Consider the following 27,950-nt stretch of genomic DNA (forward strand, 5'->3'; position numbering starts at 1 on the left):
CAACACATTTCCTACTACACAACATGTGAAATTTCAAGAGACTAGTCAAAAATAGGCATGGGCACAGATTTGGGACTTGCATACCAGGCACTCCTAAACCAAACCCCTGAGCACAAAAGCTACCCAAACTGGTTTGGGTTCCCCTGGCACCATCCAGAAGTGACAAAGCACATCATGGCCCTGATGCACTCATGTAACTTCTGGATGGCATCAGGTGCCACTCCCAACATGCCTGCAACACCTAGAAATGACATGAACACGTTGGACATTGTGCTCACATCACTTCTGGGTGACGCAGACATGCTGGGAGGGCAGTGCCTGATTCCACCAGGCTGAACATCTGAACTGAGCTGAGCAGAAGCTTGGTGAGTGTTTAGGGAATGTGCCTTCCCTGGATCTCAGTTCGAGGTTTGCAAAGCAGGCAAAGTCCAGTTTGGACTTTGGCTTGGGTTCAGGTCTATGCCTATCCCTAGTCAAGAACATACCTAATAAGGGAGATGCTTTTTGACATTAGCATAAATTAAACTAGGGAATTATTTAAGCAAAGAGCCTCAATTGGCCAGGATCTCCTGGCCAGCCATGTTCCTTGGAATGTCTTGTTATGGCTCTAATTCAACTGTGCATATACAGAACCTCTTTCAAAAAGCAATAATCGTGCCGATCAGGACAATTAAAGTTTTCGGGGTGAGGACAGCTAAACCCTATTCTTCCTGGAACTGCTGTGTGTTTTGAAGGGGACTCTCTGTACTTGTAACTGCAGGGAGAAGAACCTCATATACTGTATACATTTACAGATATACTGAATGGCAGTATGTCATTTAGCTATCCAGGACATATATGGATATGTGATATTTGAATATTGGCTTTGTCTGATTTTAATTTATTCCAGTAAAGGTACTGACTGATATGTGACAAAACACAAATACCATGGTGAATCAGTGCTTTTTTTACGCCAAGAACCTGCAATGCAAAAAACCCCAAACTAAGAAGAAAGAAAGTCTCTTCATAGTCATTGTGATTAAAATATTTCTTCTTCATCTACAATATAGTAGTTCAGGAAACACTGCAACTCAGGTAATGAGGTGATATCCACAATTCTGCAAAGGAAGAGAAGAGAGAAGTATATGCAAAGATCACAGAAGCTTATTTGTGCTATTTACTCTCTATTCACCAGTACCAAAAGCCCAATAATTCCCAGCTGGCATAAGCTCCATGTATCCCCTCTGGACCTATTCACCTGGTGTGCCAAAGTCTTATTTGTATAAAGGTTCTCTCATTTTTCATTTGCCACATGCTGCATTTGACATTTTAAAATGTGTGTCAGAAAGAAAAGATATACAGAAACATTCCTGTAATTTTTATTCAAACACTCACTGTGTTTGTGCACCCAATAGAAAGATTTTAAGGAAAATCACATATTTTCAGAATAAAAGACATAAAATAGTTATTCATCTCAAACTTTAAAGAAAAAAAAGATAATCTCTAAAATAATGTTTAGCCAAGTCCCTGATTATGCATCCAAATCAATGGGAGCTTTGCTTGTGGCTTTGTTTAGCTGAAAAGCATAGCCATATTTGATAGCTAAAATCTTTAGCTTTGAATGGGACTGAGAAATCAATAATAATTGCCACTTACATCTTTGAATGTATTCATTATTTTTAAAGGTTACTTTGCAGCTTTGGAAAAACATGAATGTGAAAAGAACTATTTATTGCACCTAGCTATGGGTTAGATCCATCCAGCTTTTTCACTTTTTGGGCGTTTTCGCACTGACCTTAATCAGCAGCGACGTCCCTCTTCACTGCGCAGGATCTGCGTGGATTTCGCACCAATTGCTGCGGAGCACCCGGAAGAACCACAAAGTCCCGCGGCTTTTGCGGCGCAAATGTAAACTGGTTTTGGGCGGTTTACATTTGCGCCGCAAAAGCAGCGAGACTTTGCGGCTCTTCCGGGTGCTCCGCAGCAATTGGTGCGAAATCCGCACAGATCCTGCGCGGTGAAGAGGAACGTCGCTGCCGATTAAGGTCAGTGCGAAAATGCCCATTCTCTCTTTAGCTCCCATCCTTTCTAAAGTCCCAGTCCTACATGGCTTTTGGCCATGATCCCCTGCACAGACTGCTTGATGGTCTAAGGGAACCCTTCTTCCATTTTGCTAGTCAATATGCAGTTTGGATCCAACTTTATCATGAATTATATTTAACATAGTCATAAATAGGGATGTGCATGAAACAAACCATGAAGCAAAATTTGTCACAAATTTTGCCCTGTTCATGGTTTGGAACTTCTAAAAACTTTTAAAGCAATTTGTGGCAGTTTGTGGGCAGAGGAGGAGGTAGGGGTTTAAAGAGACCCTGAGTCCCTTTAAATCCTTGCTTTCTGTTTCCTCTGAAAGCTGCAAAAACTGCTGAGCAGCAGGGAGGTGCTACCCAATTCTCAGCTGTTTTGGGTTGTCTGTGCAGTCCTTTTAAACATTAAAAGAATGGCAGAAGACAGCCCAAAAAACAACTGAGCAGTGGGGAGGCGCTCCCAGATTCTCAGCTGTTTAGGGCTGTCTTGTGTAGTCCCTTTAAGCTAGTTAGTAGTTTGTGGCCCTGCAAACCTTTTTGAAAGGGTCCACAGCCTCTTTAAAAAGGGGTTTGTAGAAAGCCCCCAAAACAGCTGAACAACAGGCAGCAGGCTGCTCCCCGCTACTCAGCAGTTTTTCTGGCTATCTTCTGCAGTCCCTGAAACATCTGAGCAGTGGGGAGCAAGCTGCTCCCTGTCCCTTGGCCTGCGGGCCTTTGAAAATCTTGTTTAAAGGAACAGTGGTCCCTTTCAATTGTGGTCCACAAACCATTAAGTGATTTGGTTCATGAATTAACTGCCAGTTCTTTTCATGGTTTGGTATGTGATTCAGTCATGAATCACAAATGGACATGAATGCATTTTTCTGGTTTGTGCCCATTTCTAATCATAGTTGGTAAGATTAATATATAAATAATGAATGTGGCTAAATATCAGTGATCATGAAAGCATAAAAATGTGCACAAATTATCTGTCCCAACAGGATTTTGTCATCATTTCCTAGACAATATTAATAGTTTTCATGTTGGAGAATGTAAGTTCATCCATGAGATTACACAAATCACCTTGTGTTATATGGGAGCTATGCAGCCTGACCAACCAATGTATTAAATTCCTTGTTTGTACTGTCATTTAGCATAGATTCTTCACCATCACACTTGGAGATTTTAGTTGACTGCCTGGGAAATTTCCAAATTTCTGTTTGCAATATCCGCTATAGTCTCCATGCCTTCATGTGAATGTGCAAAATTGCCAGTTTTATTCACATTCTCTAGTCAACTGAATGTTAACCTATCTCTCCTTCCCTACTTTTTCTTATATGTGTGTGATCTGAAAACCATTGATCTTTAGCTGCAGTGCATGAAAAGTAACACAATTTTGTCACACACTTTTGAATAAAAACGCCTGTTTTCTGAATGCTCTGTAGCACTTGTGACATCCTGTGTTTTACAGTTCTTGTGTTTGCAGCTGGGATTTGCCTTGTAAAGTGGGTGAGTAATTAATGGTATCAAATAAATCTAAACAGGGATGGGTGGTGATTATTTAAAAGGAAGGGAGATAGGAACATCTGGCTTACCGGTAATGAAACTGGTGTGATGAGCAGAGGAAATACAATAAAATAAAACATGGGTTGTCTTGGACTGGATGCACCAAAGCATCTGGAAACCAGTGACACAATCTTAACTACAAATATTTTCTGAATGTTAGAATTTTGAAGAGACTTCTAACTGGACCTTATTTGACCACTTTGCTACATTCTGTTTCTTCCCAGCTTCGATTCCCTTGGCATTCTCTTCAGCCTGTCAGGGTTGCCCTTTGGTTGCATTGTTAGCATTTCCAGCACACAGATCTCCACAGATATGTGCAATGATAGCAACATGTTTTGTTATCACTTTTATCTGGATAAGATACAGAGATGTTTTAAAATGCTGCTTTTTTGTTGATCCCTTGCTTTTCAATCTAAGATATGAAAGATGAATTAATTGACAGTTAGGGTAATTACCCTCTTTCCTTTTGTTGAGGCAAACATTCTCATTGGAACTCCTATAGCTGGAAACTTGGATGTGGTATATGACATTTATTTATTTTAGTATATTTCTATTCCACCCATTCCCCATAGGGCTCAGGGCAGAGTACAACATATGATAAAACAATAAAATACAATAAAAACATTCTATAAACAGACAACTCAACAGCACTCAGATTATCATGTCATCACATGTTTAATGGGATTGTATCCCTGTCCAGCTTTTTCATTGCTGCTGCCTGTTCATGTGGTCCTGGCATGGGTAGCAATTAGACTGCTTACTGATACTGGTATAATTGTTTTCCTTATTATCCCCAAGATGTTAGAATGAAGATAGATTTGGCTTCAGGCACCATAATGTAATGAAATCTGATTGGCTAGGTAGCATTGACAGAAAACCACATGCTTCCTGCCCTCACTCTGGCATCTTGTGGATAAAGAAAATGTGGCATCCAGGAGCAGTGGGTATCCACCACCAGAACTGTCACCACTAATGAGTGACACTAATAATCATTTTTCTCCTGTTCACAACATACATGCACACCTAAGGCAATTGCCAAAATGGCCCTCCCAACTTGCATGCTTAGAACAGGATGGTGAATTCTGAGGCCTTATTTCAGATAATAGATATCTAAGACTACACAGACTGACTTTCTTTGGTGGAGCTACACCCATATCCTACTAGTAATATCAGTGAACTTCAGAAACCATGGGCTCGAAATATGAACCTGCCCAGCTCATGATACCTGACTCATGATGCATTCTTCTACTTTGCCATTTTTGCACTTGCAGGGAATAAAATCATTATTTATTGTTAGGCAAATTATTCTTGTGCCTAGGCACTCAAAACCAGCTACTCTGTGGGCACATGTTGACTGATTGCTGAAACTGACTTGACATTGGGCATGCTGCAAACTTTGACAGAAGAATAATCTCCAAATGAACTTAGCTTGCCTGACTCCTGCAAGTGCATTTAAGGCAGGCTCCTGACTGAATTATCTTTTGCGTTTAAAATTTTTCTTTATGATTATATTCTGTAAACCACATATAACAAACATTACCAACCAATAGACACACCCACCACCACATTTAAAGGGACATAAAGATAACTAGCTAACAATTATTTCTTATTCTATCTATTCAAATCTTAAGTTTTCCACCCAATCATACACCGGTTTCCATGTATCTTTGCATTCCTTCATATTACCATCTCTCAACCTCGTGGTTAGAAAATCCATTTCTACGGTCTCCAGTAATTTAACTATAAATTCATTTCGCTTTGGTATGTTATGAGTCTTCCAATATCTGGCATATAGTATTCTGGCTATAGTTAACCATGGAGTAATATTTTTTTCTCAGATTTCGACACATCAATTTTACAAACATTTAATAAGAACAATTCGGGTAGATGGGGAATTTGCTTTTTTAATATCTTTTGTATCCATATGGATACTTGAGTCCAGTATTTTTTGGCCCTATCACAGAGCCACCACATGTGGAACAAAGAACCTTTTGTTTTGTTACACTTCCAGCATTTGTTAGATGCCAGAGGGTAAGCTCTAGAGAGTTTATCTGGAGTATAATACCAGCGATAAATCAACTTGTATAAGTTTTCTTTAAATTAAGCCGATTTTGTCAATTTCAAATTTTCTTTCAAAATTTTCTCCCACTCAATAATTTCCATACTATAACCGCAATCTTCCATCCAACGTACCCAGGCTTCTTTTACCACTTCATCTTGCATTTTATATTCTAGTAACCAGTTATAAATTCTGGAAACCAATTTCCGGTCTGATTCGAAAATAATTGCGTCAAATATATTTAGCTTATTTGACTGACTGGATTATCTTGATGGCTATTGTCAAAAGTCATGTCAAGCAACCTTGAGCCTAAACAGCAGCCTGTGTCAGGTTGTTGCGCCTTCAGTTCTTCCAGTTGTTAACCTCTAAGCTGCTTTCCAAGTCCATTTTTAAAAAAATTAAATTGCTGTTATTACACCATTACACAATTTCTACTATTAGGTAATATTCCTGGAGTCATCTTGTAATGGTATGAGCTGAAAAAAAATTACAGAGGTTACTTGAGCCTATACCAGTAAACAAAGGGGGAAACAAATTAATGATCACAGGGAGCAGACATTAAAGGCATGCAGGGATACTTAAGTAGTCTCAATAAAAATAGAATTCTTTTCAATCAATCAATATTTATTACGATCAAAAACCAGTACAGCAATAAAGGAAGACAAGACAACTAATAAATGTACAAACAGTTGATTAAATCAAGGCTTTCCTGAATATTTCCTCCAAATTCTTTAATTTTAACCTTTTTTTTAATCTGTGATTGAAGAGTGCTTCTCCATTTACTTATAATGGGGAAGTATACATCTGTATTCTTTTTACTTTGATCCAATTAGCACTATTATACTATGACACCAAAAATATTGCCTTATAGTAGAAATAATACAATAGTAGAAATATTGTGATGATGTAATAGTACCAATTTCAAGTTTTTTGATGGAAGCTGACCATCAGCACTATGCTTTCTTTAAAACGCATGTAAAAAAGCAGAGTAATCACACCAAGCAAACATGTAGATTACTTCAGACAATCTGAAGTATCATCAAACAGTTGGCTTCCTGCTTGCAACTGGCAAGCAGGATGTGAACCCAACCAATGTGTGCTCAAATATCTCTACTTGAAATAGAATGTATATAATTTACAGAAAAGTGTTTGTCCCCCTAAGTTAATTATTCTGTCTAGCACTTTTCCACTTAAGAAATTTTACCTATGTCTCAAGTGGAGGGCAAACAAATAGGCCACCTAGTGTAAAGTATGGATGTAGCCATGGAGGAGAGAGGAAAATTATAATACTGTTATTTTAGGAGGAAAACTTTTCCTGATGAATAGCTAATCAATTCAACATTGTGTTAAACAAATCAGTCCATTTAAAAAAAAAATCATGCCACCCATACCTGAAAATTTTTTAAAATACCAGCCTTACCAATTTTATGTTAATTGCTACGCTATCTAGATGCATGCTTCAGCTCCCAAGGGAAAAAGAGAAAAGGTAAATGTGTCCTTTCTGAAAAGGAACTGAGCATTTGGAAAACAACTATTGTAACCTTGGGAGGAAATTGATGTATTTTCCAAGTGTTATTGATTGACACCAAAAGTTGGTTGACTATTTATTGAGAAAATGGGGAGAGTTTACTGCTTTTTGCTTTTGGAAAATGGGGGTAAGCCCATCTATTGCCATCCAACTCTAACTGCAATTCATCCAGGTTCCGGTAGCCAATCCTCCAAGAGCTTACAAGGCTCTTTTTTGTAAGAAGCAAGTATTGGGGGGGAGGGTGCAAGAAAGAAAGAGCAGATGTTATTATATAGTGAGTTCAGCCAGCTTGAGGTAAGCAAGAACATTTCTTGAACAAGAGCAGAACTGAATTGAACACAAACAGGCCACATATACATTTGGCCTGAGTTAAACACACCTCTTATGTGGGCAGCAATACACCCTATTGGTCTCTCCAGGATTCTTCATTTGCATTTCCTGAGGGAAATGCCTCGTGTCCCGTTTGGCTGGTTCTAAGGAACAGCCAACCGGAATGTAGGCATTAGGGTCCTGGAGGGCAATGAAGGTCACTTGAAGGTCAACTAATAGACTAACAAACCCACAGTCAAACAACCAATACATAACAGCTGTTGATGTACAGTTGATTAGAGTTTGAGTTAAGCCTTTCAATTGCTTTCTATATAAGAGGGGAGGCAAGAGGGGGGAGAGCAAACAGGGTGCAAACACAAGAACAAGTTGTATTTGTGCACAACATGGGCAAGCCTCTGTTTGGATTTTTTACAACCCTAATCAGCCAAAGGTAATTCAGATATTATTTGGGGAGGTTGGCACATATGCTGGAAACTTGGCTGGCAAAATATTTTTAGGAGATCAAATAGGATAGCTTTTGTAGTATCTTTGCACATAAAATGTATATTATGCTGCTATGATTCCAATTTTTGCTTGCTGGTCTAGTGGTATCACATCATTATGATGTGCTGATGCATTGATCTCACTCCACACACAATGCCACAGGAAAAGTATAGGTCCTAACATTGTGTTGGTGCAGCCTTTGTTGAGTTTTTATTCTCCTGTGCAGCAACATTTTTTCTTGTTTTCTCAATTCATTCACATAGAAGAATAAATTCTCTTAAAGAGAAGAATACAGCAAAGTGTTTCTTGCCAGACCAATTTCACATTCACCCTACGCTGCTCTGACATTCCTCTTTTCAGCATGGCATCCTTCCAATTTCCCACTATCTGCCCTGAGGCTTCAGCTTGCATCACAGTTTTTGTGTGGCAAAGAGAAACTGGTTATTTGTGGCATAGGGTAAGTGCGAAATTGGTTTCAGAGTTTTGAGGAAATCTTCATGTATTGCTCAGTATAGTACAAATACATAGGGTAGCAGCATTTCCTTTGAATTCTTTTGTTTACACCAAAACTCTGTGCAGCCCAGAGGGCTCCTGCCTGAACTGCTGTTTAGCAATTAATCCAACACAGGTTTCAAGTAGGAAAAAGAAAAAGTTTGTAAGGAGAGGATATTATTCCAAAACATTTGAAGAGGATTTACAGCCTCACGGCCTGGAATTTGTTTGCAGGATGAAGGAGCTAAAGATCTACCCTTTGTCTCCAGGATTGGGGGAAAGCAGGGCCTGTCTACTTAGGGGTGTAGACCAAGAAAAAAATTCATTATGCTTTTGTATCTACAGTTTTGGTGAGGCTGTGATTGTTTATGTTTGTGCAAGAGATAGCTGCTTTGGCATTCAAATCCATGTGGGGTGGGGGTTTTTCTTACAGTACTTTTACAAAGTGAGGAAAGAGAAATTGGGTGGAGTGGCTGTTTTTCAACCACATGACACCAACATTGCCGTGGAGCTACTAGAGAATCCAAAGTTACATGTCCCTGCAGAAGGTTCCCCCAGCTATCCTACTTGAGAGAGTAAAAGGGATCACCACAAAGCCAAAAGGGAAGAAACAGCAAGAAAGAACCTCAGCTTCGCCATTACTCCCTATGGGAGACTTGGGGGGGGGGGGGGTAGAATGGCTGTTTTCCTAGAATCTCTTCAAATCCATTTTTCCAGACCTTCTACATCAACTCTATAACATCCCTGGGATTATGGCTCAGCAACTACCTTTAAATGGCACAAGAAAAAACCCAAAACGTGACTTAACCAGGACTTACCTCCCCACTTACCTGTGATGTCCTCCAAGCTTTTATAGACAGGGCAAGTTCTAATACATTGCTCCAGTGGTCATTTTGTAGAAAAAGATGTGCCGGGGCTCATTAGCACAACTCATTTGCATAACTCATTTGCATATGCCACATACCGCTGACATCACAAGAAGGTATACTAAATTATATCAGCTCAGCATCTACCTTAAAATACTTCTTGAATCATAATTGTCATAATAAAACCTTACTCCCAGGGATCCTTTGCATATTAGGCCACATACCCCTGTTGTAGCCAATCTTCCAAGAGCTTACAAAGCTCTTTTTTGTAAGAAGCAAGTGGGGGGGGTGTAAGAAAGAGCAGAATAAAATTTAGAGGTTCTGGAGCTCTGCACCTGTGAGCTCCTCCCCAAAATGAGGCCTGCATTGCTTATGGGGTAAATAAGTTTAACACAATCTGGTATTGCTAATAAGGGGGTCGGTTGGGGTAAACTCTCTCCTTTGCTCCCACCTGCTTCAAATCTTACCAGTTCTTTAGTTTTATATTTAGTTATTGATACTACACTGAAATGTAGGTATAGAGTAATCATGAATATTGTTAGGTATTTTTTAAAATATCGTCTATATACATAGTTCCATTTATTATGGATAAGACACAAAGGACCTCATTAAGGGTTCAAATTTACCATTTACCATTCCTTTCCTGGCATAAAGCAACTCTATGTTTCCATTTCCATCTTATATCATGTAATAATAATGTTACAGTTTATTTTAAATGGTTACCAAGTTCTTTGTATATATTTTGATTTGATTTATTAGGGCTAGTTGGGTGTTCTTTCCTCCTTGGACTATAATGTCATATGACAATTCTCCTTTAGAAGGAATTTATTTATCTCTTATCACTAATCTAGACCCCCCCCCCCCTCATTGTTAGGATGATTGCTAACATCAAAATTTATCCCTTAACTACAGGGGACTAAATAATGAGATTAAAACTAAACTAATACCTTCATCCATAGTTAAATTATGCCCAGGAACCTCATTTGAAAAAGTCAGACTCCTTAATTTTTAATCACACTTATTTCTAATACAATTCCAGGTGAATGGTATATTGAAATCCCATGGTGCTGCAATTTCCCACCCCCCTCCCCTAATATACACTTTGCGTCAAGCAAAAGAGATAGGCCCAAATGGGTGGAATTTGTTTTTAAAAGGTCTACTAAATGAATCTATTTAGGCTCCTAATGAAGGGCAAGGCCAATTTTTTACATGAAACTTTCTCCAAATTAGAACAATTCAAGGATGACCACATTATTTTAGGGGAAAACTTCAACAGTATTGACCCATTTTTAGATAGATTCTAACCTACAGGAAAACTAAACAATAATCAAAACTTCTTAAAAAATGAGACAGTACTTTAAGTATTATCCAATATCATTTAAGCAACATATGGAGACATCACAACCAAAATGTCAAAGGCTATACATATTATTCCCCATGACACAAAACATTTTCTAGAATAGATTATATTTTACTTTCCACCTCCTTATTAAACAGAGTACTACACCCTTAACTAGGTCTTTTTAGAACTCTTTCTGACCATGCATGGACAGAATACTCAATGACACAAAACAACCAAGAATTCAAGACATGCAGCTGGTCTTTGAACACATTTATTTTACTTAACAAAGAAGTATGCAAAAATATATATATAAAACAAGACAAAACAATGTTGTAACATGAATTCCAATTGCTGGTATCATGGGAGATTTATTTTATTTATTATTAATTTGACAGATCGTGTGGGATTCCATGAAGTCTGTCATCTGGGGCAAATTCATACCCATTACTTCTGCCAACCAAAAGAGAAAAACCATTTAAAACAAGACCTTCTATCCAAAATTCAGTATTTCGAAAACAAGCATAAAAATATATAGTTCTTTAAAAATATAACTAACTATAGCTTGAAGATAAGAAACTGGAGGCAATAGAGACAACAAATACAGAAAAACATATTATTTTTTTAAAAAAAATTGGTTTCAGCATCCAAAATCTTTGAAACTGTTGTCATGGAAATTAAGAAAAGAAATAACAAATAGAAGTATCAATTTTATTAAAGAGAAAAAGGGTAACACTTATTCTTCCTCCAAAGATATTCTTCAAGTCTTCACACAATACTATAAAGAATTGTATTGTTCTCACAATCCAAACTCCATAGACATGCAGAATTATCTGAAGTCCAATCATTTAATTTAAAAGTTTCCAAATGAATACAAATGTTATTTAGACTCTCCAATAACATCTGAGGAAGTTATTCAAGCTATAAGATCACCCCAAACTAACAAAACCCCATGGTGTGATGGCCTACCTAATGAATTTTACAAACATTTATACAAATTTTGACTTCTTGTCTAACTGATATCTGTAATTTTATTTTAGAGACAGGAAAACAATCTTGATCTTGGGAACAAGCCAGAATCATAGAGTTGAAAGGAACTCTGGGGTAATCTAGTCCAACCCCCTGCACAATGCAGGAAATTCACAAATGTCTCCTCCCATACACCCCCAGTGACACCTGCTCCATGCCCAAGAGATGGCAAAAGAAAATCTTCCATGATCCCTAGCAAAACTGGCCTGGAGAAAAATTGCTGACTGACCCCAATGTGGTAAACAGCATTTCCATGGATGTGTAAGGAAGGGCCATGAGAACTAAGCACTGATGCAATCCTTCCTGCTTTCCTTCTCGTGGTCTGCCTAATTTCATAGAATCAGCATTGCTGTCAGATGGCTATTTAGTCTCTGTTTAGAATCTCCAAAGGAGGATAACCCATCACCTCCTGAGGAAGCCTGTTCCACTGAGGAACTGCTTTGTCAGGAAGTTCTTCCTAATGTTTAGTTAAAAACTCTTCTGATCTAATTTCATCCTGTTGGTTCTGCTCTGATTTTCTGGTCATACTCAAAACTTATAAAGACCCATCAAATATCAAATTGTATTGTCCTATATCATTATTAAATAATTACGATAAGGTATTTACCCCTATTCTATCTACCAGACTAACTTGCATAATAGGAAAATACATACACATCAACTGAACTGAGTTTATTCCTAATAGACACATAAGAGACAACATGAGAAAGACCTTAAATATCATTCCTCATTGTAAAAAGCATTACAAGGACACTTGTATCCTGGCCCTTGACATCGAAAAGGCCGTTGACAGGGTCAAACCCTTATTCTTTTAAAAAATTATTAATATTATGGAATTTAGTAACAAATTTAAACATACTATTGATTCTCTTTACACATGTCTGACAGTACAGATTTTTATCAATAGTGTTACTTCACAAGAACTTCCCCTTTACAGGGGCACTCACCAGGGATGCCCTTTATCACCTATACTATCTGCCCTTGCAATTAAGCCAGTGGCAAACGTGATATGGACAACAACTCTAATTGAAGGCATTAAAATTAACTACAAGTTCTTTAAAATCAGCCTCTTTGCAGATGATTTAATGCTCTATATTTCAAATCCCCTAAACATCTTCCTAGCACTAGAAACTATTATCTTTGAATTGTCTATATCCTTGACTATTTGTTAATTAATCTAAAACCACCTTATCCCAATAAATGTATCTCAATCTATTAGGTCTTATATTAAAAACAAATTTTCCTACCATTGGATCAATACCTGTTGGACTTACCTTGGTATAAAGATTCCATTAAACACTGTTGACCTCTTCAAAATCAGCTACTCAATCCTGGTACAATTAGTCACCAACCTATTAAAATGGAACAAATAAGCCTTTTTCAGCTTGAGAGAATAAATATTATTAATTTTTTTCTTCTTCCAATATTCCTATATTTATTTAGAGTACTTCCTATCCCAGACCCGAAAACTACCTTTAAAAAAAATGGCAAAACAATTTAACTAAATTTAAATGCCTTTGAATCCAGAAAATGTAGACTTACCTTCATACCCGAGGTATTGAAATCTTGACTATGGACTATTGTTATCTAAACAAGACTGGGAATTTATCTGGTCTTTTCAAGCACTCTCAACAAAATACATTAATATCCTACAACAGAATTATAAACAAATGACCAGATGGTACACAACACCTTCACAGCTTAATCATATTTACCTAAGATATTCCCCATTGTGTTGGAAGAACTGTGGAAAGAGAGGGATTCTTAAACATTGTTGGTGGGAGTGTGATACAATTAAAATCTTTTGGTGAAAAATTCTAAACCAAATACAGATCCTTCCTGGTAATTCAATTCCAGAAGAATGAGAAATAGTCCTACTAAACTATTGGCAAGAGGTCAGTCTTCTACAACATAGCAAAGCTTTGATAATTTTGTTTTTACCTGCAGTTAAATAACTAATCACACTAAAATGGAAAGATACTAATCCCCCATCAATTAACCAATGGTATACCAAGATATGGGACCATTTTATAATGAATAAGATTACAGCCAAAATAGCACAACCTGACCCTTTTTCTGCTTATCAAGACTTCATTGTTTTAATACTTGAAAGGATGGACCAAAACACAATTAGTGAAACCTCCTTTGACACCCACAATAGCTATAGCTTTATGTAATCTTTTAAAGAATGTTGATTTTGTTCAACTTTTTCAGTCCTGGCCCCGACCTGGTGGAACTCTCTGCCGGAAGACACCAGGGCCCTGTGGGATCTGCAGGGCCTGCAATGTTCCGCCAGGCTTTTGTTTGAGGACAGCGATGGCTGCTGGGCTGGCACTCCCCTCTACTTAAGGGAGAACTGCACCCAATGCCTGGAAAGCAGAATTACAGCACACTATAAAGCATGTTCATTGGGTTGCAACTGTTTTAAATTACTGGTTTTATTTGATTTTATGTGTACCTTTTGTTGTACATTGCCTAGAGCCTGGCATTGGCCGGGATGAGGTGATTCAATAATAATAATAATAATAATAATAATAATAATAATAATAATAAAGAAATTTGATATACTTTAAATTATTTAAGTTCAATATACAGTTTAAATATAGATTTTGTTGTAATTGTTACATAAACATGGCAAAAATAGAACATATAATGAGGGTATGGCGTTCCAACCTAGAATCAGCAAAGGGGTAGTACATAAATACCTAGTTTCTTTAAATGAAACTAAGTCCTCAGGACCAGATGAACTGCATCCAAGGGTTCTAAAAGAGCTTGCAGATGTAATTTCTGAGCCTCTGGCTATTATTTTTGAGAATTCTTGGAGAACAGGAGAGATGCCAGAAGATTGGAGGTGGGTGAATGTGGTCCCCATCTTCAAGAAAGGGGAAAAAGGTGATCCGGGTAGCTACTGACCCGTCAGCTTGACGTCTATAGCTGGAAAAGTTTTAGAACAAATCATCAGTCAGTCAGTCCTGGAACATTTAGAAAGGATGGCTGTGATTACTAAGAGCCAGCATGAGATTGTCAAGAACAGATCATATCAAACTAACCTGATCCCTTTTTTTGAGAAAGTGATTACCTTGCTGGATCAGGGGAATGCTGTAGACATCGTTTATCTTGATTTCAGTAAGGCTTTTGATAAGGTTCCACATATTATCCTTGTTGACAAGTTGGTAAAATGTGGTTTGGATCCTGTTACTGTTAGGTGCATCTGTAACTGGGTGTCAGATCGCAACCAAAGAGTGCTTGTGAATGGTTCCTCATCCTCTTGGAGAGGAGTGACAAGTGGAGTGCTTCAAGGATATGTCCTGGGACCTGTTTTGTTCAACATCTTTATAAATAATTTGGATGAAGGAATAGAGGGAATGCTTATTAAATTTGCTAATGATACTAAATTGGGAGGGGTTGCAAATACAATAGAAGACAGAAACAGGATATAGGCCTTGACAGGCTGGAAAACTGGGCTAAAACTAATAAAATGAATTTTAACAGGGATAAATTTAAAGTTTTGCATTTAGGTATGAAAAATCCAATGCATATTTATAGGATGGGGGAGACTTGCCTTAGCAGTAGTATGTGTGAAAAGGATCTAGGGTCTTAGTGGATCACATGCTGAACATGAGTCAACAGTGTGATGCGGTGGCTAAAAAGGCAAATGCAGTTTTAGGCTGTAGAAGTATGGTGTCCAGATCACATGTAGTGATGGTATTGCTCTACTCTGCTCTGGTAAGATCTCATCTAGAGTATTGTGTTCAGTTTTGGGCACCACATTTTAAGAATATAGACAAGCTGGAATGGGTCCAAAGGAGGGCGGCAAAGATGATGATGAAGGGTCTGGAAACCGTCCTATGAAGAAAGGTTGAAGCAGCTGGGGATGTTTAGCCTGGAGAGGAGGCGGCTGAGAGGTGATATGATCACCATCTTCAAGTACTTAAAGAGCTGTCATATAGAGGATGGTGTGGAATTGTTATCTGTGGCCCCAGAAGGTAGGACCAGAACCAATGGGTTGAAATTAAATCAAAAGAGTTTCCGGCTCAACATTAGGAAGAACTTCCTGATCGTTGGAGCGATTCCTCAGTGGAACAGGCTTTCTCTGGAGGTGGTGGGCTCTCCTTCCTTGGAGGTTTTTAAACAGAGGCTAGATGGCCATCTGACAGCAATGAAGATCCTGTGAATTTAGGGGGAGGTATTTGTTTCCAGCATTGTGCAGGGGGCTGGACTAGATGACCCTGGAGGTCCCTTCCAACTCTATGATTCTATAATATTGATCTATAAATATTTGTTCCATATTTATTTTATTATACTTTTCAGTTTGGAACTATGTAAATGTTATTATGGTATGTAATTCTATTTTTGCTTATTTTTAAATGGTAAATTTTTAATAAAATTGCTTATAAAAAAGAAGAAAGTAAGGACAAGTGTATATAGTTAGATAATTTTTGAATTTATCACCTGCATAATTGAACCTACCACTTTCATAATCATCTCTTTACCCTTCAGAAACAACCTAGCACCATTCTCTGAGTTCTGGTTTGCAAACTGTGCTGGCTATTTGCAACAGATTCCCCCCTCCACCATGCTGACATTTAAGAAGAAAAATGGCTGTAGTAAAATAATAGAAAACAACAGCTTTCCAAAATAGTTTTTAGCTCCGTATTCTCAATGGTGCTTTGTGCTTACTTGAAAAGCACTCTTAAAAATAACTACTGTCCCAACAAGCAGTGGCCACGCTGTGAGAGTTTACAGCTGAGTCACAGCAGTTACCAGAAACAGCTATTTCCATCGCTGGTAGTTGAAGCCAGCTGGCAAAGCACAGTAAAAGTCAGGCTGGAAATGTTCTTTTACATTGCTCCACACTTATTCCTCATTTATGCTTTTGCATATACTCTATTCTGAATCTGAAATGCTCTAGGGGTAATACTGATAACAAGATTTAAAAAAAAATTAAATATTATTTATGGCACCATTGTTGATACTGGTTATTTTCCTTTTCCTCCAAGAAATAAGAATATACGTTTGTAATTGTTACCCTTTAATCATTATTTTGAAATCCTATTTTTTCATCCTCAAAGACATTTCTGAATTTAACACAACATTGTCCAATATTGTCAGGCTTTCACCAAATATATAAATATAGGCTACATATTTATTTTCCACCTTCTTTTTCTGCCTTGTGGGACAGCATGCCTGAGGAAGGCCCCCCCTATCATATCACAGAATGCACAAAACAGATATGTTCAGGAGGGCATATTTATAAAGGGATTAGAACTGTAGTATAACGGAATGACTCAGAGGACACTTTTATAAAGCAACAGGAGTGTAGTTTACTGGAGTGATTACTGAATTTTTCACCTTGCTTTTACTGCATGGTTTTCTACGTTTGTACCACTTCTGCACTATGGTATGTCATTCCTTAAGACAGTTTTTGTTTGCATTATTTTCCAGTTCTGTGATCCTTTTCCTACAACATTGCTTATTTGATGTCTTATGCCATCTGATTTTTAAAAAATATATATTTTGTGATCATCTTTGAGTATCTGTGAGAAAAGTGAGCTATAAATCAAGTAAATAAATACATTTAGTTAAATAGAGTTGCTAAGTCAGGGCTGGGAAATCCCGAGAAATTTGGGAGTGGAGCATAAGGAGGGTGGCATTTGGGGAGGAGAGGGACTTGAGTGGGGTATAATGCCATATGACCCACCCTCCAAAGAAGCCATTTTCTCCAAGGGAACTGGTTTTTTTCAGTCTGGGAATCAATTGTAATTCCAGGAAATGTTCAAGCCCAATCTGGAGGCTGTTGGCCCTAGATAAGAACATTTTTAAAAATGTTCTACCCTAATTCCACATACTCCAGAGCAGGGCTTTTTTTTGCAGAAAAAGCCCAGTAGGAACTCATTTGTATATTAGGCCACACACCTCTGATCCAATCCAGCTGGAATGGTGTTCCTGTGTGTTCCTGCTCAAAAAAAGCTCTGCTCCAATGGGATACTTTAAGAAAGATGATACGAATTCCATACTCCCAGGTATGCACAGAAGCATATTCCAATTGCAACCATGGTGTGCATGGAAAAGGACTTTATCTTTCTCTCCCTTCCATTTTCACAAACTGAAACAACAACAGGATCTGCCGCTTACTCCATTGGTTCCTTGTGGGGTTCATGGGCCTCCATGCCCCTCCCCTAAGCAGCTCCCTTATATCATGCTCTTTTCTGCTCAAAACTGGAGACAAAAGGGGGTCTTCTGCTGCTGATCTCTATTGTACAGTGTCAATAGAGAATCCAGCCACCTCCTATGAGACTGTGGCCAATATCTGAGCCCCTTATAAGGCTAATGCAGCAGGCTGTGCATGCACAGTTTCCCTGAAGTCTTGCAAGAACTAGCCACTTCCTGAGACTTTAGGAGATTCTTGGGCTGCACCTGAAGCCTTCCCCCCTCCACCGCCCCATTGCCCTGGCCAGGTTAAACTAGGCTTCCCAACCCCCCCGCCCTGGCGGGGGACCCCCGAAATTGCATCCTCCTCCCCCACTCTCAAAAAATCTGGGGGTGGGGGGGGAGAGAACATACCTTTAGGCATCATGTTGTACAGCTTCTGATCCGTTTTAAAATGTGTCCCTTTAAGGCTGCACAGGAAACAGGAAACAGGAAGGGCTTCATGGGAAAGTAACAGTTTCCATGGAGAACGGCCCCTCCCTTTCTTTTCCTGTGGAGCCTTGCTTTCGTTTTCCCAGCAAGCACATTCTGCTGGAAGAAGACCAAGTACAGTAATTGTTTGTTTGTGTGTGTGAGAGAGGGAGGGGGCAGGGAGGGGGGATTCCCTGGTATGGAGGCCCTCCCCCCCTTTAGAAAGCGTGGGGGGGAGGGAAATGTCTACTAGGCACTCTATTATTCCCTATGGAGAACGATTCCCATAGGGAATAATAGGGAATTGATCTGTGGGTATTGGGGGCTCTGGGGGGGGCTATTTTTTGAGGTAGAGGCACCAGATTTTTAGTATAGCATCTAGTGCCTCTCCCCAAAATACCCCCCAAGTTTCAAAAGGATTGGACCAGAGGGTCCAATTCTATGAGCCCCAAAAGATGGTGCCCCTATCCTTAATTATTTCCTATGGAAGAAAGGCATTTAAAAAGGCGTGCTGTCCCTTTATATGTGATTGCCAGAACTCCCTTGGAGTTCAATTATGCTTGTCACATCCCTGTTCCTGGCTCCACCCCCAATGTCTCCTGGCTCCACCCCCAAAGTCCCCAGATTTTTCTTTAATTGGACTTGGCAACCCTAGGTTAAACTGACAGCAGCTGTTAGCAGTGACTGAAGTGAGGCTTTAAAAGGCCCATACTGCATTTCTGCTGTTGCAGTGTTTCTCCTCTGCTGTTGTCCTAGCTGTTTTGACAGCAGGTAGGTGGGAGCCTTAGCAAGGTCCACTCTGTGTTGCTGCTGCCTGGGCTTTTTTTGTAACAGGAACTCCTTTGCATTTTAGGCCACACACACCTGATGTAGCCAATCCTCCAAGAGCTTACAGGGCTCCTCTTACAGGGCCTACTGTAAGCTCTTGGAGGATTGGCTACATCAGGGATGTGTGGCCTAATATGCAATGGAGTTCCTGCTACAAAAAAAGCCCTGGACTTGCAACAGTTCTCCTTGGTGCCACTGTCCTGTTGGGATCCCCTGTTCCTGGCACTGTGGGTTCCAAGTAAGCTTCTTGTGGACTCTGGGTAAGTTCAGAGGCAGCTCTGACAATGGGGGTGGATGTGCTCTTGGAGGAAATGGCAGCTCCTCAAGGCTGTTCCAGTTCATGAGAATGGTATAGGAGGGAAGGGCAGAACTCCTTTTCTATGTGCACCATATGCATCATGGAACTCCTGGTGTGTGCGATACAAAGTCCTTTTGACATCCTTGGAGACTTTGCATCATGGGAATCAGCCCCATATATTTAATTGGGGTGTCTGCTTCTCTTCATGGAGACTACTAAGACTGAATTTGTATATCTGAACAAAAGATAATTAAGAAAAGTGTTATTTCCAAAACTTAAAGAATGTCAGGCTGTGAATATTATTATGTTAAGTGTGAATTCTCTAAAATATCAGGATAATTAATAATTCCTGTGGCAGTATCTGAATTAGGACTTTTTTTTCTCTATGGAAATTTAAAATAGCTAAAAACAAACAACTAAATTTTTACCGGACAAAAAAAAATCAAAGTTTATAATGAAACGGATGTAAATGCAAAAAACGTTTGTAGTACGTGAGCCAATAAAACAGATGGCTGCTATGTTGATGTGTGTTCTTCTTTTTAGGCATTTATGGGCAACTGCAAACTTTTTGTTCTCCACACTATGCTGACAATCAGAGAAGTGCACAACATGGTGATGCTTGCAATATGGTTCCTTCTTTTGAAGACTGTCTTGTATCCACATCTATGGGTCAGTCAGGTTTTGATGTTTTCCACAGAGCATTTTCAGCTCATTCTGGTATTACAGGTAAATATTTTTTGTAATTTTGTTTTAAAATATAATTCCCATGTTTTTATGCAAAAGTAACTGCAATAATTTGGCAATATGTAAAATGCCTATCACTGGGCCTAATGCCTTGCATGGCCTAAATGGATCATTGTAAGATGATACTGCTTATAAAATATACTTTTGAGAATATCCATCTGCTTTTTCATAAATGACAATGGCGACTTGTCCATTTGTGCACAAAGTAGAAGTGAAAATACTGGTTACCCACATGGTCCCTAACCTTGACTTATCTAGATATCTAAAGAATTAAAGACAAAGTCAGAGAGAAAGCCATTCTTCACCTTTCCATGAAAATCCAAGAGCTGGTTCATTCATGCATGGACATCTTTAAATTGCTGAACTCTTGATGACTTGCTGAACTGGCTCCAAATAAAAAGGATTTTGCTTGAATTGATATTGGACAAAATAAATGCTCTATTGGTGTGTGAAGCACAAATGCAAATCATCTTCTCATGCCTGTCCATGAGTTATGAGCATACTTCTATGTACTGAACATATAATTCGCAGATCTATAGTGTACTAGAGTACAGTTCAGCTGTGAAGTGATGGCAATCTTCTGGTAACTCACAAATGTGTTGTGTACTGAGATTTACTGATGGCATTTTAAGACTTTAAAAATCCATCTGTAACCAGCATTACATCTTTTAAAGCCAATTTACTTCAGCAAACTTAGAAAGATGTAACTTTCCTTAGGATGGAACTGTAGGTGGCCCAGAGGGCTAAGTCAGAGGATTATGACATTCATCCAGGACTGGCCCACCCACTAGGCAAATTAGGCATTTGCCTAGGGAGCAAGCAGGGTGGGGTTGCCGAATTTGGCCCTCGCCATGCCCTGACAAATCCGTGGTTTGCCTCCTTTGTCACCTGCAAGCCTTCTTCTTCTCCATTTGCCCGCCCTTTCCTCTGTTTGCCCACCCATCTTCGTTCTCCTCTTCCATCACTTGTCCACCCACCCCTTTCCTGTCGCTTACCTGCCTGCCGCTTCCTCCACCTGCCCCATCCTCTCCTTCATCGCTTGCCCACCCTCCTCTTTCCCGTCACTTGCCTGTCTGCCTCTTCCTCTGCCCACCTCTTCCCTTCCTCCATCAGTTGCCTGCCCGCCTCCTATCTGTCGCTTGTTCGTCTGCCTCTTCCTCCTCCTACCCACCCATCTCCCCTCCTCCGTTGCTTGCCTGCCCATCTCCTCCCTTTCACTTGCCTGCCTGCCTCTTCCTCTTCCTCTGCCTGCCCCCCTTCCCCTCCTCCATCAGTTGCATGCCCACCTTCTCCCTGTTGCTTGCCCACCTGCTTCTTCCCCTGCCTCCCTTCCCCTCCTCCATCACTTGCCCACCTGCCTCCTCCCCATTGCTTGCCCACCTGCCTCTTACTCCGCATGCCTCTTCCCTTCCTTCGTCAGTTCCTGCATGCCACCGCAGGGCGGCACCACAGATGGGGGTGCCAGGTGTTGAATCTGCCTGGGGCGCCATATGCCCTAGGGCCAGCCCTGCATTCATCAGTAAATAGCAAACCAACTAAGTGTTTTCAATAACTATCAAAATAGCAGCTTTATATTAATCAGTTTTTAGTAAAGGACACATACCAAGCCTTGAATTCAGCAGGAGCTCACAGGAGCGCAGATCCTGAACCTTTCTGATGGCCCCTCCTTCTCCTCCCCATCTACCTTGTGCATTGAATAGTAGGTGAAGCTGTATAACAATCCCTGGATTAGGAGAATGGGAAGCCAGCCAGCCACCAGGAGCTCTCATTAACTGCTGGAGAAGCCCGCACCACCCTTTCTTCACTTCTTATGTGATTTTAGGCAGCAGATGGCTTGCTGGCCTTTTGACTGGGGACAGCGGCCCAGGAGAGCCCCAAATGAGCGAGGCCTGCTTGGGCTGGCTGGATCTCCAGCCCAAACAGGCTCTCCTTTCTTGTTTCAGATTGCTTTTGGCTAGTGGGGAGGGTGGCATATGCTAATGAGTTATGCTAATGAGCTTCACCACCTTTTTTTCTACAAAATGACCCCTGACACATACTATGGCATAGGTGTAAATCTAAAAAATGAATCATATAGCACAAACATTTCCTGCAGGATATCCTGACAGATTATGGTAGAATCCTTAGCTATACCTGCAAAAGGAGTTTGAACAAGAGAACTTTCTTTGCCTTTCCCTTCTGCCAGAAGCCTTCAGTACACTCATATATCATCTACTGGGGATCAGGGGCCTTCATGAACCAAGTGGCATACATCATATGTGCTGTACTCTCAAGGAAAGGGGGATTTTGTCTGATTCCCTTCCCTTACTGTAGTTCCCCATGAACCTCAGCCAAAGGTTTCTAGGCACACATGGGAAGGAAGGTAAGGGTGACCATCTTGCATTAACTCTTTCTGCTTGCACATCCATAGAATCTGACTCTTAAAATGTGCCAGAAAGCATCAGCTTGCTTTAATATTTACCACAGCATATATGGGGAAACTACTACTCCATAAATCCATAGGAGAAACTAACCAGTATTCCCTAATTATGTTTCATCTAACTTTGTTACTGTGTACTTTCCCGTCTGGAGTTTAGAATGAAACTACATGTCACATGCATGCACATGTAATAAAAGCCTGATGGTTGTTTTTCTTAGGGAAAGCTGCTTGAGGAGGAGAGGGAGGGGGGAGGAGGGAAGATTGTCCCAAATCCAAGCTATTTCATCCACATAGCATTTTGATTGTACATTAAACAGGCAAAGCATATTTGGAACCCTGCTGAGAGAAAAGTGGCCACAAAATGTAGTTTGTAGAAAAGAAGTGGTAGGTGAAAAAAGGGTAAAGTGCCCTCTTCTTGTTCCATTGCTTCTCTGCTCTGAAGCCCAAAGCTATTTTTGTGTTATGTTGTTGCATCTAATGTATGGTTATGCCCCATATTCTTTTATGTAGAATGCACAAAAATATTCTTCCAGTTTGTTCTAAATGGTTCTTTATCCCTCCCCTCCCCCCCCCCCCCAGTTTATGATCTTCCATCAGGCTCCACAGGTATCTTTGGTGATTCATTGCGCAACGGAGCTGAGGACTCCAGTTTCCTTCAGATAAATGCTGTTGATCGTTGTCCAAGTCAGCTTTCATCGGTTTATACTGAAGGCTGAAGAAGACAAAAATACAATCCTGCATCTAATTTCACTCAGAACAATTCTGTTACTTAACATCTTTTCTTGGTCAGGAGTCATACAAGTGCTCAGAAGTATACCACTGAAGATGTGGAGAGTGATAAAGCACTCAGCTTCACAGATGCAGCTAATACAAGTGATCAGGGGGAATGAAACTTGCCAAAGTATGAGCATTTTTATGCTGGGGGTTTTTTTCACTGAAGCAAAATCACTGTCTTCTCAAAGGGAATGAATGAGCAAAATATATATTGTGGGATTTTTTTTCAAAACATTTTTTTCAAAATCCAGGAAAATTAACAGCCAGTATATACCTTGCTGTAAATGTAGTTTGTTGCACACCAACCCTTCCTGGCAGTCCTGTGGTACATAAGCACAGAATCTCACAGTAAGAAAGGGAAAATAACTTTTGAGACATGCTGAGGCACCAGCTGCTAGTAGCAATAGGATTATTTTGGCTGCCTCTTGAAATCTGGGAACATTGATTCTGGATTTAATACACTTTTTAAACAATACGGTATTAACCGTATAAGCTATAAAAGAGAAGTATTCAATTGTGCCATCTTAGCAGCACTTCATTAAAGAGAATTCATTCTCCTGAGTGTCAAATAATGCTCATTCATTAAATTAGTATTTCTATTCTGGGGGCAGTTTTTTTTTTAAAAGCATACACACTTAGGATAGATGTTCCGTTATTGTTTTCAAATCTATCAGGCCATTTCCAGTAAACTTCATTCATGTCTGAGTTCATGAGAGAACTACACTCACAACTGTTGCCTGAAAAGAAAGGGGCTCAGTATCACCCTGCAGAATCCCAAGTTAGTTGTGATACCTCCTTTTGGGACTTGTTCTTCATAAAATCTATGGTACTCTGCCAGAAAGGGTTGATAATCTGTACAGTATGTCATTGTTTCTTTTTCTTTTTTATTGTTTCAGTTATTCTTAAGCCTACACATTTATCTCTTTTTTTTCTGTTTTCCTTTTCTTTGCTTGCTATACCCTAAAAACCTTGGCATGCCAGGTTTTAAATCTATCCCAAAAGAAATTACATTGCTGATATTTTTGTTGTATAGCTATGTGTGGGTAGTGGAAAATGAATGTTCATGGTCAAGGTACATTTTTTGTCATGGTTATGCTGTTACAGAATTATAACGATGACCCTTTAAAAAAATGCAATGTATACTTGAAGGCCATTCATTCCTATTGTGGCCAGATCACAGTACACCTTTCCTAATGTGCATGTTTTTTGTTAGTAGCATCTAACCACAGAGGAACAAAATGTGAAGATGTCAAGAGCCAAAGGAATTACTATAGTTGAGATTTAGAGAAGATACATAAATTTTAAAATCATGAATTAGGCTTCCCAAAATTATTTTGAAAAGCTAATTATTTTTAAGCTTATTCAGTCTGTTTCTAAATTTGTTGATATGCTGCAACTATACAGGGCTTTTTTTAGCAGGAACTCATTTGCATGTTAAGCCACATCCCCTTAATGTAGCCAATCCTCTTGGAGCTTACAGTAGGCCCTGTACTAAGAGTCCTGTAAGCTCTTGGACAATTGGCTACATCAGGGGTGTGTGGCCAAATAGGCAAAGAAGTTCCTGCTACAAAAAAAGCCCTGACTATACTTATGTATTAATTTTGGTTTAATATTCTGGCTATTATAAAAAGGAAGGCATGCTACTCCAGTAGCACCCTCTTGTGGGAGTGTGTTCTGCCTGCACTTTACCCTGCTGTGTTGGGAAAAATTTCAGTAGCTACATTCTGGGCCTAGCAATCTACTGCACATGTGGTGACCCATGCTGGAGTAGTCCTGACACACAGCTCATAAAAGATTTCTCAGCTTTGACAATGCCAGTACTCTCTTATATTGAAGTATGGAGGATGGAGTCAAGGCTCTTCATGCCCTTTAAACAAGTGATCATCTCTGCCCAAGCTAGCCATGCCAACATACTTACAGAACACAAAGGTGCAAGCAGATCCTTGGTCTTTGGATTGGGACCTTGACATTTAAAAATGGATCCTGAAGTCCTGTTGTTGCATCTTGTAATTTTAGACTTTAGGGTTTTGTTTTTTAAAAAAAAATCCTGCAACTCAATTTATTAAAGCTGGAAGTTAAAAAATAGTTGTTCCATAGAAATTAGGTATCCAGGAAATAACAGCTGGAGACAGGAACAAGTGTAATTCACACCTCAGGGCCTAACCAGAGAAAATAAAAGTGATGAGTGGATTAACTAACCTCTTCAATGGCTGTTTTTTGGGGTGGGGCAATTTGGGTCAGAATTGTAACATTGGGGTCAGGTAAATGTAAATTGATATGAGCTAGTACTGAATAGTGGTGAGAAAGTGTCGCAAATGGTGACTCATATCTTCTGCACCAAGACCCCCAAAGAGAGACAGCACTGGGTAAAAATATAAATTACTTTCCTGCTGCATTGGGGTGGGTTCAACCATTTTCTTCCCCATGTCATTTTCAGATAAGAGTAATGTCCCTTAGCAGCTATTAGGCAGCTGTTTTTCTGCTGCTAGGACTAATAGGTATTTGGGAGGGATGTCTAGCCAGAAGGCAGCAGAGAGGAGAAGGTTTCAGCCCCAGCACTGCAGATTGATCATAACTTCACCCCCCCCCCCCCACACACACACATGCTCTGGTGGCTGCTATTAAATGAAATTTAATATTTGGGGAGAGTCACTCACATGTGTGCTGTGGCTTTTCTAGTTTTGCTAGAATTTTACATGATCTGTCTTGATTCATCAGCTTCAATGATTTTTAGAATTCATTTTTCAACAAGAGATGTGCCACTGTACCTATTGCACTTACAAATGTAGGTTCCTTTTTCATATACAAACCTGTAACATAAAGAAAAACATGCAAAATATGAAAACTCTGTAATTCATTACTAGCTCAGATATTTTATTAACATGACTCTCTTGTACTCAGAATTTCAGTGGGAATGACACAGAGTACATATTGGGCATAATCCAAGAAAATTAGCAACCTTAACAACCAATGAAAACTTCATTTCACATAGGTATACCTTAGTTTTTCTACAATGCATTGGTCTTCACAAAGTTGACTTTTAGCAATCTTATTATATTATGGTCAAGCCTAGTTGTATGAATGCCCTCCATAATGATCCAGCAAGTGGTGAATCCACTTATAATATAATTTTTCTCATGTGCCACTACCATGAAGCAACAGCCAAATTTCACATTGTGATAAGGAAGCAATTGTGTGAACAGGTATATAATCTTAGAACAAGCCATTTATTAGAATAGCGTCAACTAATGGTTAAAATAGTGAGCCACTGAAATGATGAGATGTGCCTTGTACGCTTATATAGGCAGCCATAACCTTAGAAATTATTATACATATACCCTGATCCTCCTCCAGAGAGCTCAGAACAGTTTAATATACCAAAGTCCTCATGTGGGGTTTGCGCCAGGCATTTTTATGGTTTCAAGGTTTTAATGCATTATCAAAAGAACTCATTTTTATTTGCATTCCAGAATAAAAGATTTCACAATTCACATTGTCTTACTTTAACCGATTTATTGGAATTAGCATTTTATAGCACTACTTCCTTCTATATTTTATATGGGCAGAGAATTTTTGTCACGTATTACAAAAGTGGTGCTTGTACAAAAAGAAATTATTCAGCTTACTCAACATACACACATACATGTCTGTGCCTACTTTATTCATTGCTGGATGATACTATCTAGTTAAAGAAAGAAATATAAACTAATTTTATATAAAGATGCAGCTCTCTCCTGGGCTGACTGTGTTAATCAGGTAATGGGATTGCCCATATTCATGTCATGTCACCCTCAATTGTTGATAACTACCCTCAGAAGAAAAGTACACTGGAATTCACATGCACCTTCAAATAGCAGTTTATATCAGAAGTCTTTTACTCTGGGTTACAAATACTACTGCAGAAGTGTTGCCATGTGTTCCCATCACAAGATTTAAAAAAAAAAAAACACCACACAAGTAATACATATTGCCCATGTTTTGATTGTGCCATTTTTAATGGCATTTTTACTTGCAAAAAAGCACTATTAACATGTGATGTTTTAAAAGGAGCAGATAAAACAAAATAGATGCATTTTCAAGTTAGCAGAATGTTCATTATATATACAAAGTAGAGCATCTTTTGTAATGTGGCTTATGCAAAGCACTTTGGGGTGACAGGAGGGAGTATGAAAATGTGTTTCTTATAAATTTTATGCGCTCTTGTATATATTTATATACATTCCTTTATATAGATCTGAATTCTTTATACTATATTGTATATCCTGCTGATGTACTGTGGTTGGCATATATCTGGTGTATATTATACATCCTAAAAGCATTAGAGTGTCTTTTTACTATTAATATGTATAGTTTTGTGATTGGTTACAGTTACATTTCATATGATCATAAATTATTTTTGTCTTATTTCATGAAGTCTTTTTTAATATAAAAGGTGAAATGAAGGGTTTGTGTACATCGTACAGAAATAAATAAAGCAAAACTGGAAATCTATAACAAACCAACCAGATTAGAACCTCTGATTGCAACAC

The 27,950-nt window shown here is 39.1% G+C and overlaps 1 protein-coding gene across 2 annotated transcripts in view; it reads left to right on the forward strand.

The window, feature by feature from the left end:
• The window catches only part of GLIS3 (GLIS family zinc finger 3), a 283,772-nt gene extending 260,339 nt beyond the window's left edge, over nt 1-23,433 (forward strand). The window contains exons 10-11 of one of the 2 annotated variants that reach the window (XM_060237383.1): nt 20,028-20,210; nt 23,227-23,433. In XM_060237383.1, coding sequence (XP_060093366.1) covers nt 20,028-20,210; nt 23,227-23,363 — 320 coding nt within the window. In that variant the 3' untranslated portion in view covers nt 23,364-23,433. The remainder of the gene's footprint in view (nt 1-20,027; nt 20,211-23,226) is intronic. The other variant, XM_060237384.1, reaches the window with a different exon arrangement.
• Nucleotides 23,434-27,950: the final 4,517 nt, after the last annotated feature.

Source organism: Heteronotia binoei, chromosome 4 (assembly GCF_032191835.1).
Source record: "Heteronotia binoei isolate CCM8104 ecotype False Entrance Well chromosome 4, APGP_CSIRO_Hbin_v1, whole genome shotgun sequence".
Classification (NCBI taxonomy): Eukaryota; Metazoa; Chordata; class Lepidosauria; order Squamata; family Gekkonidae; genus Heteronotia; species Heteronotia binoei.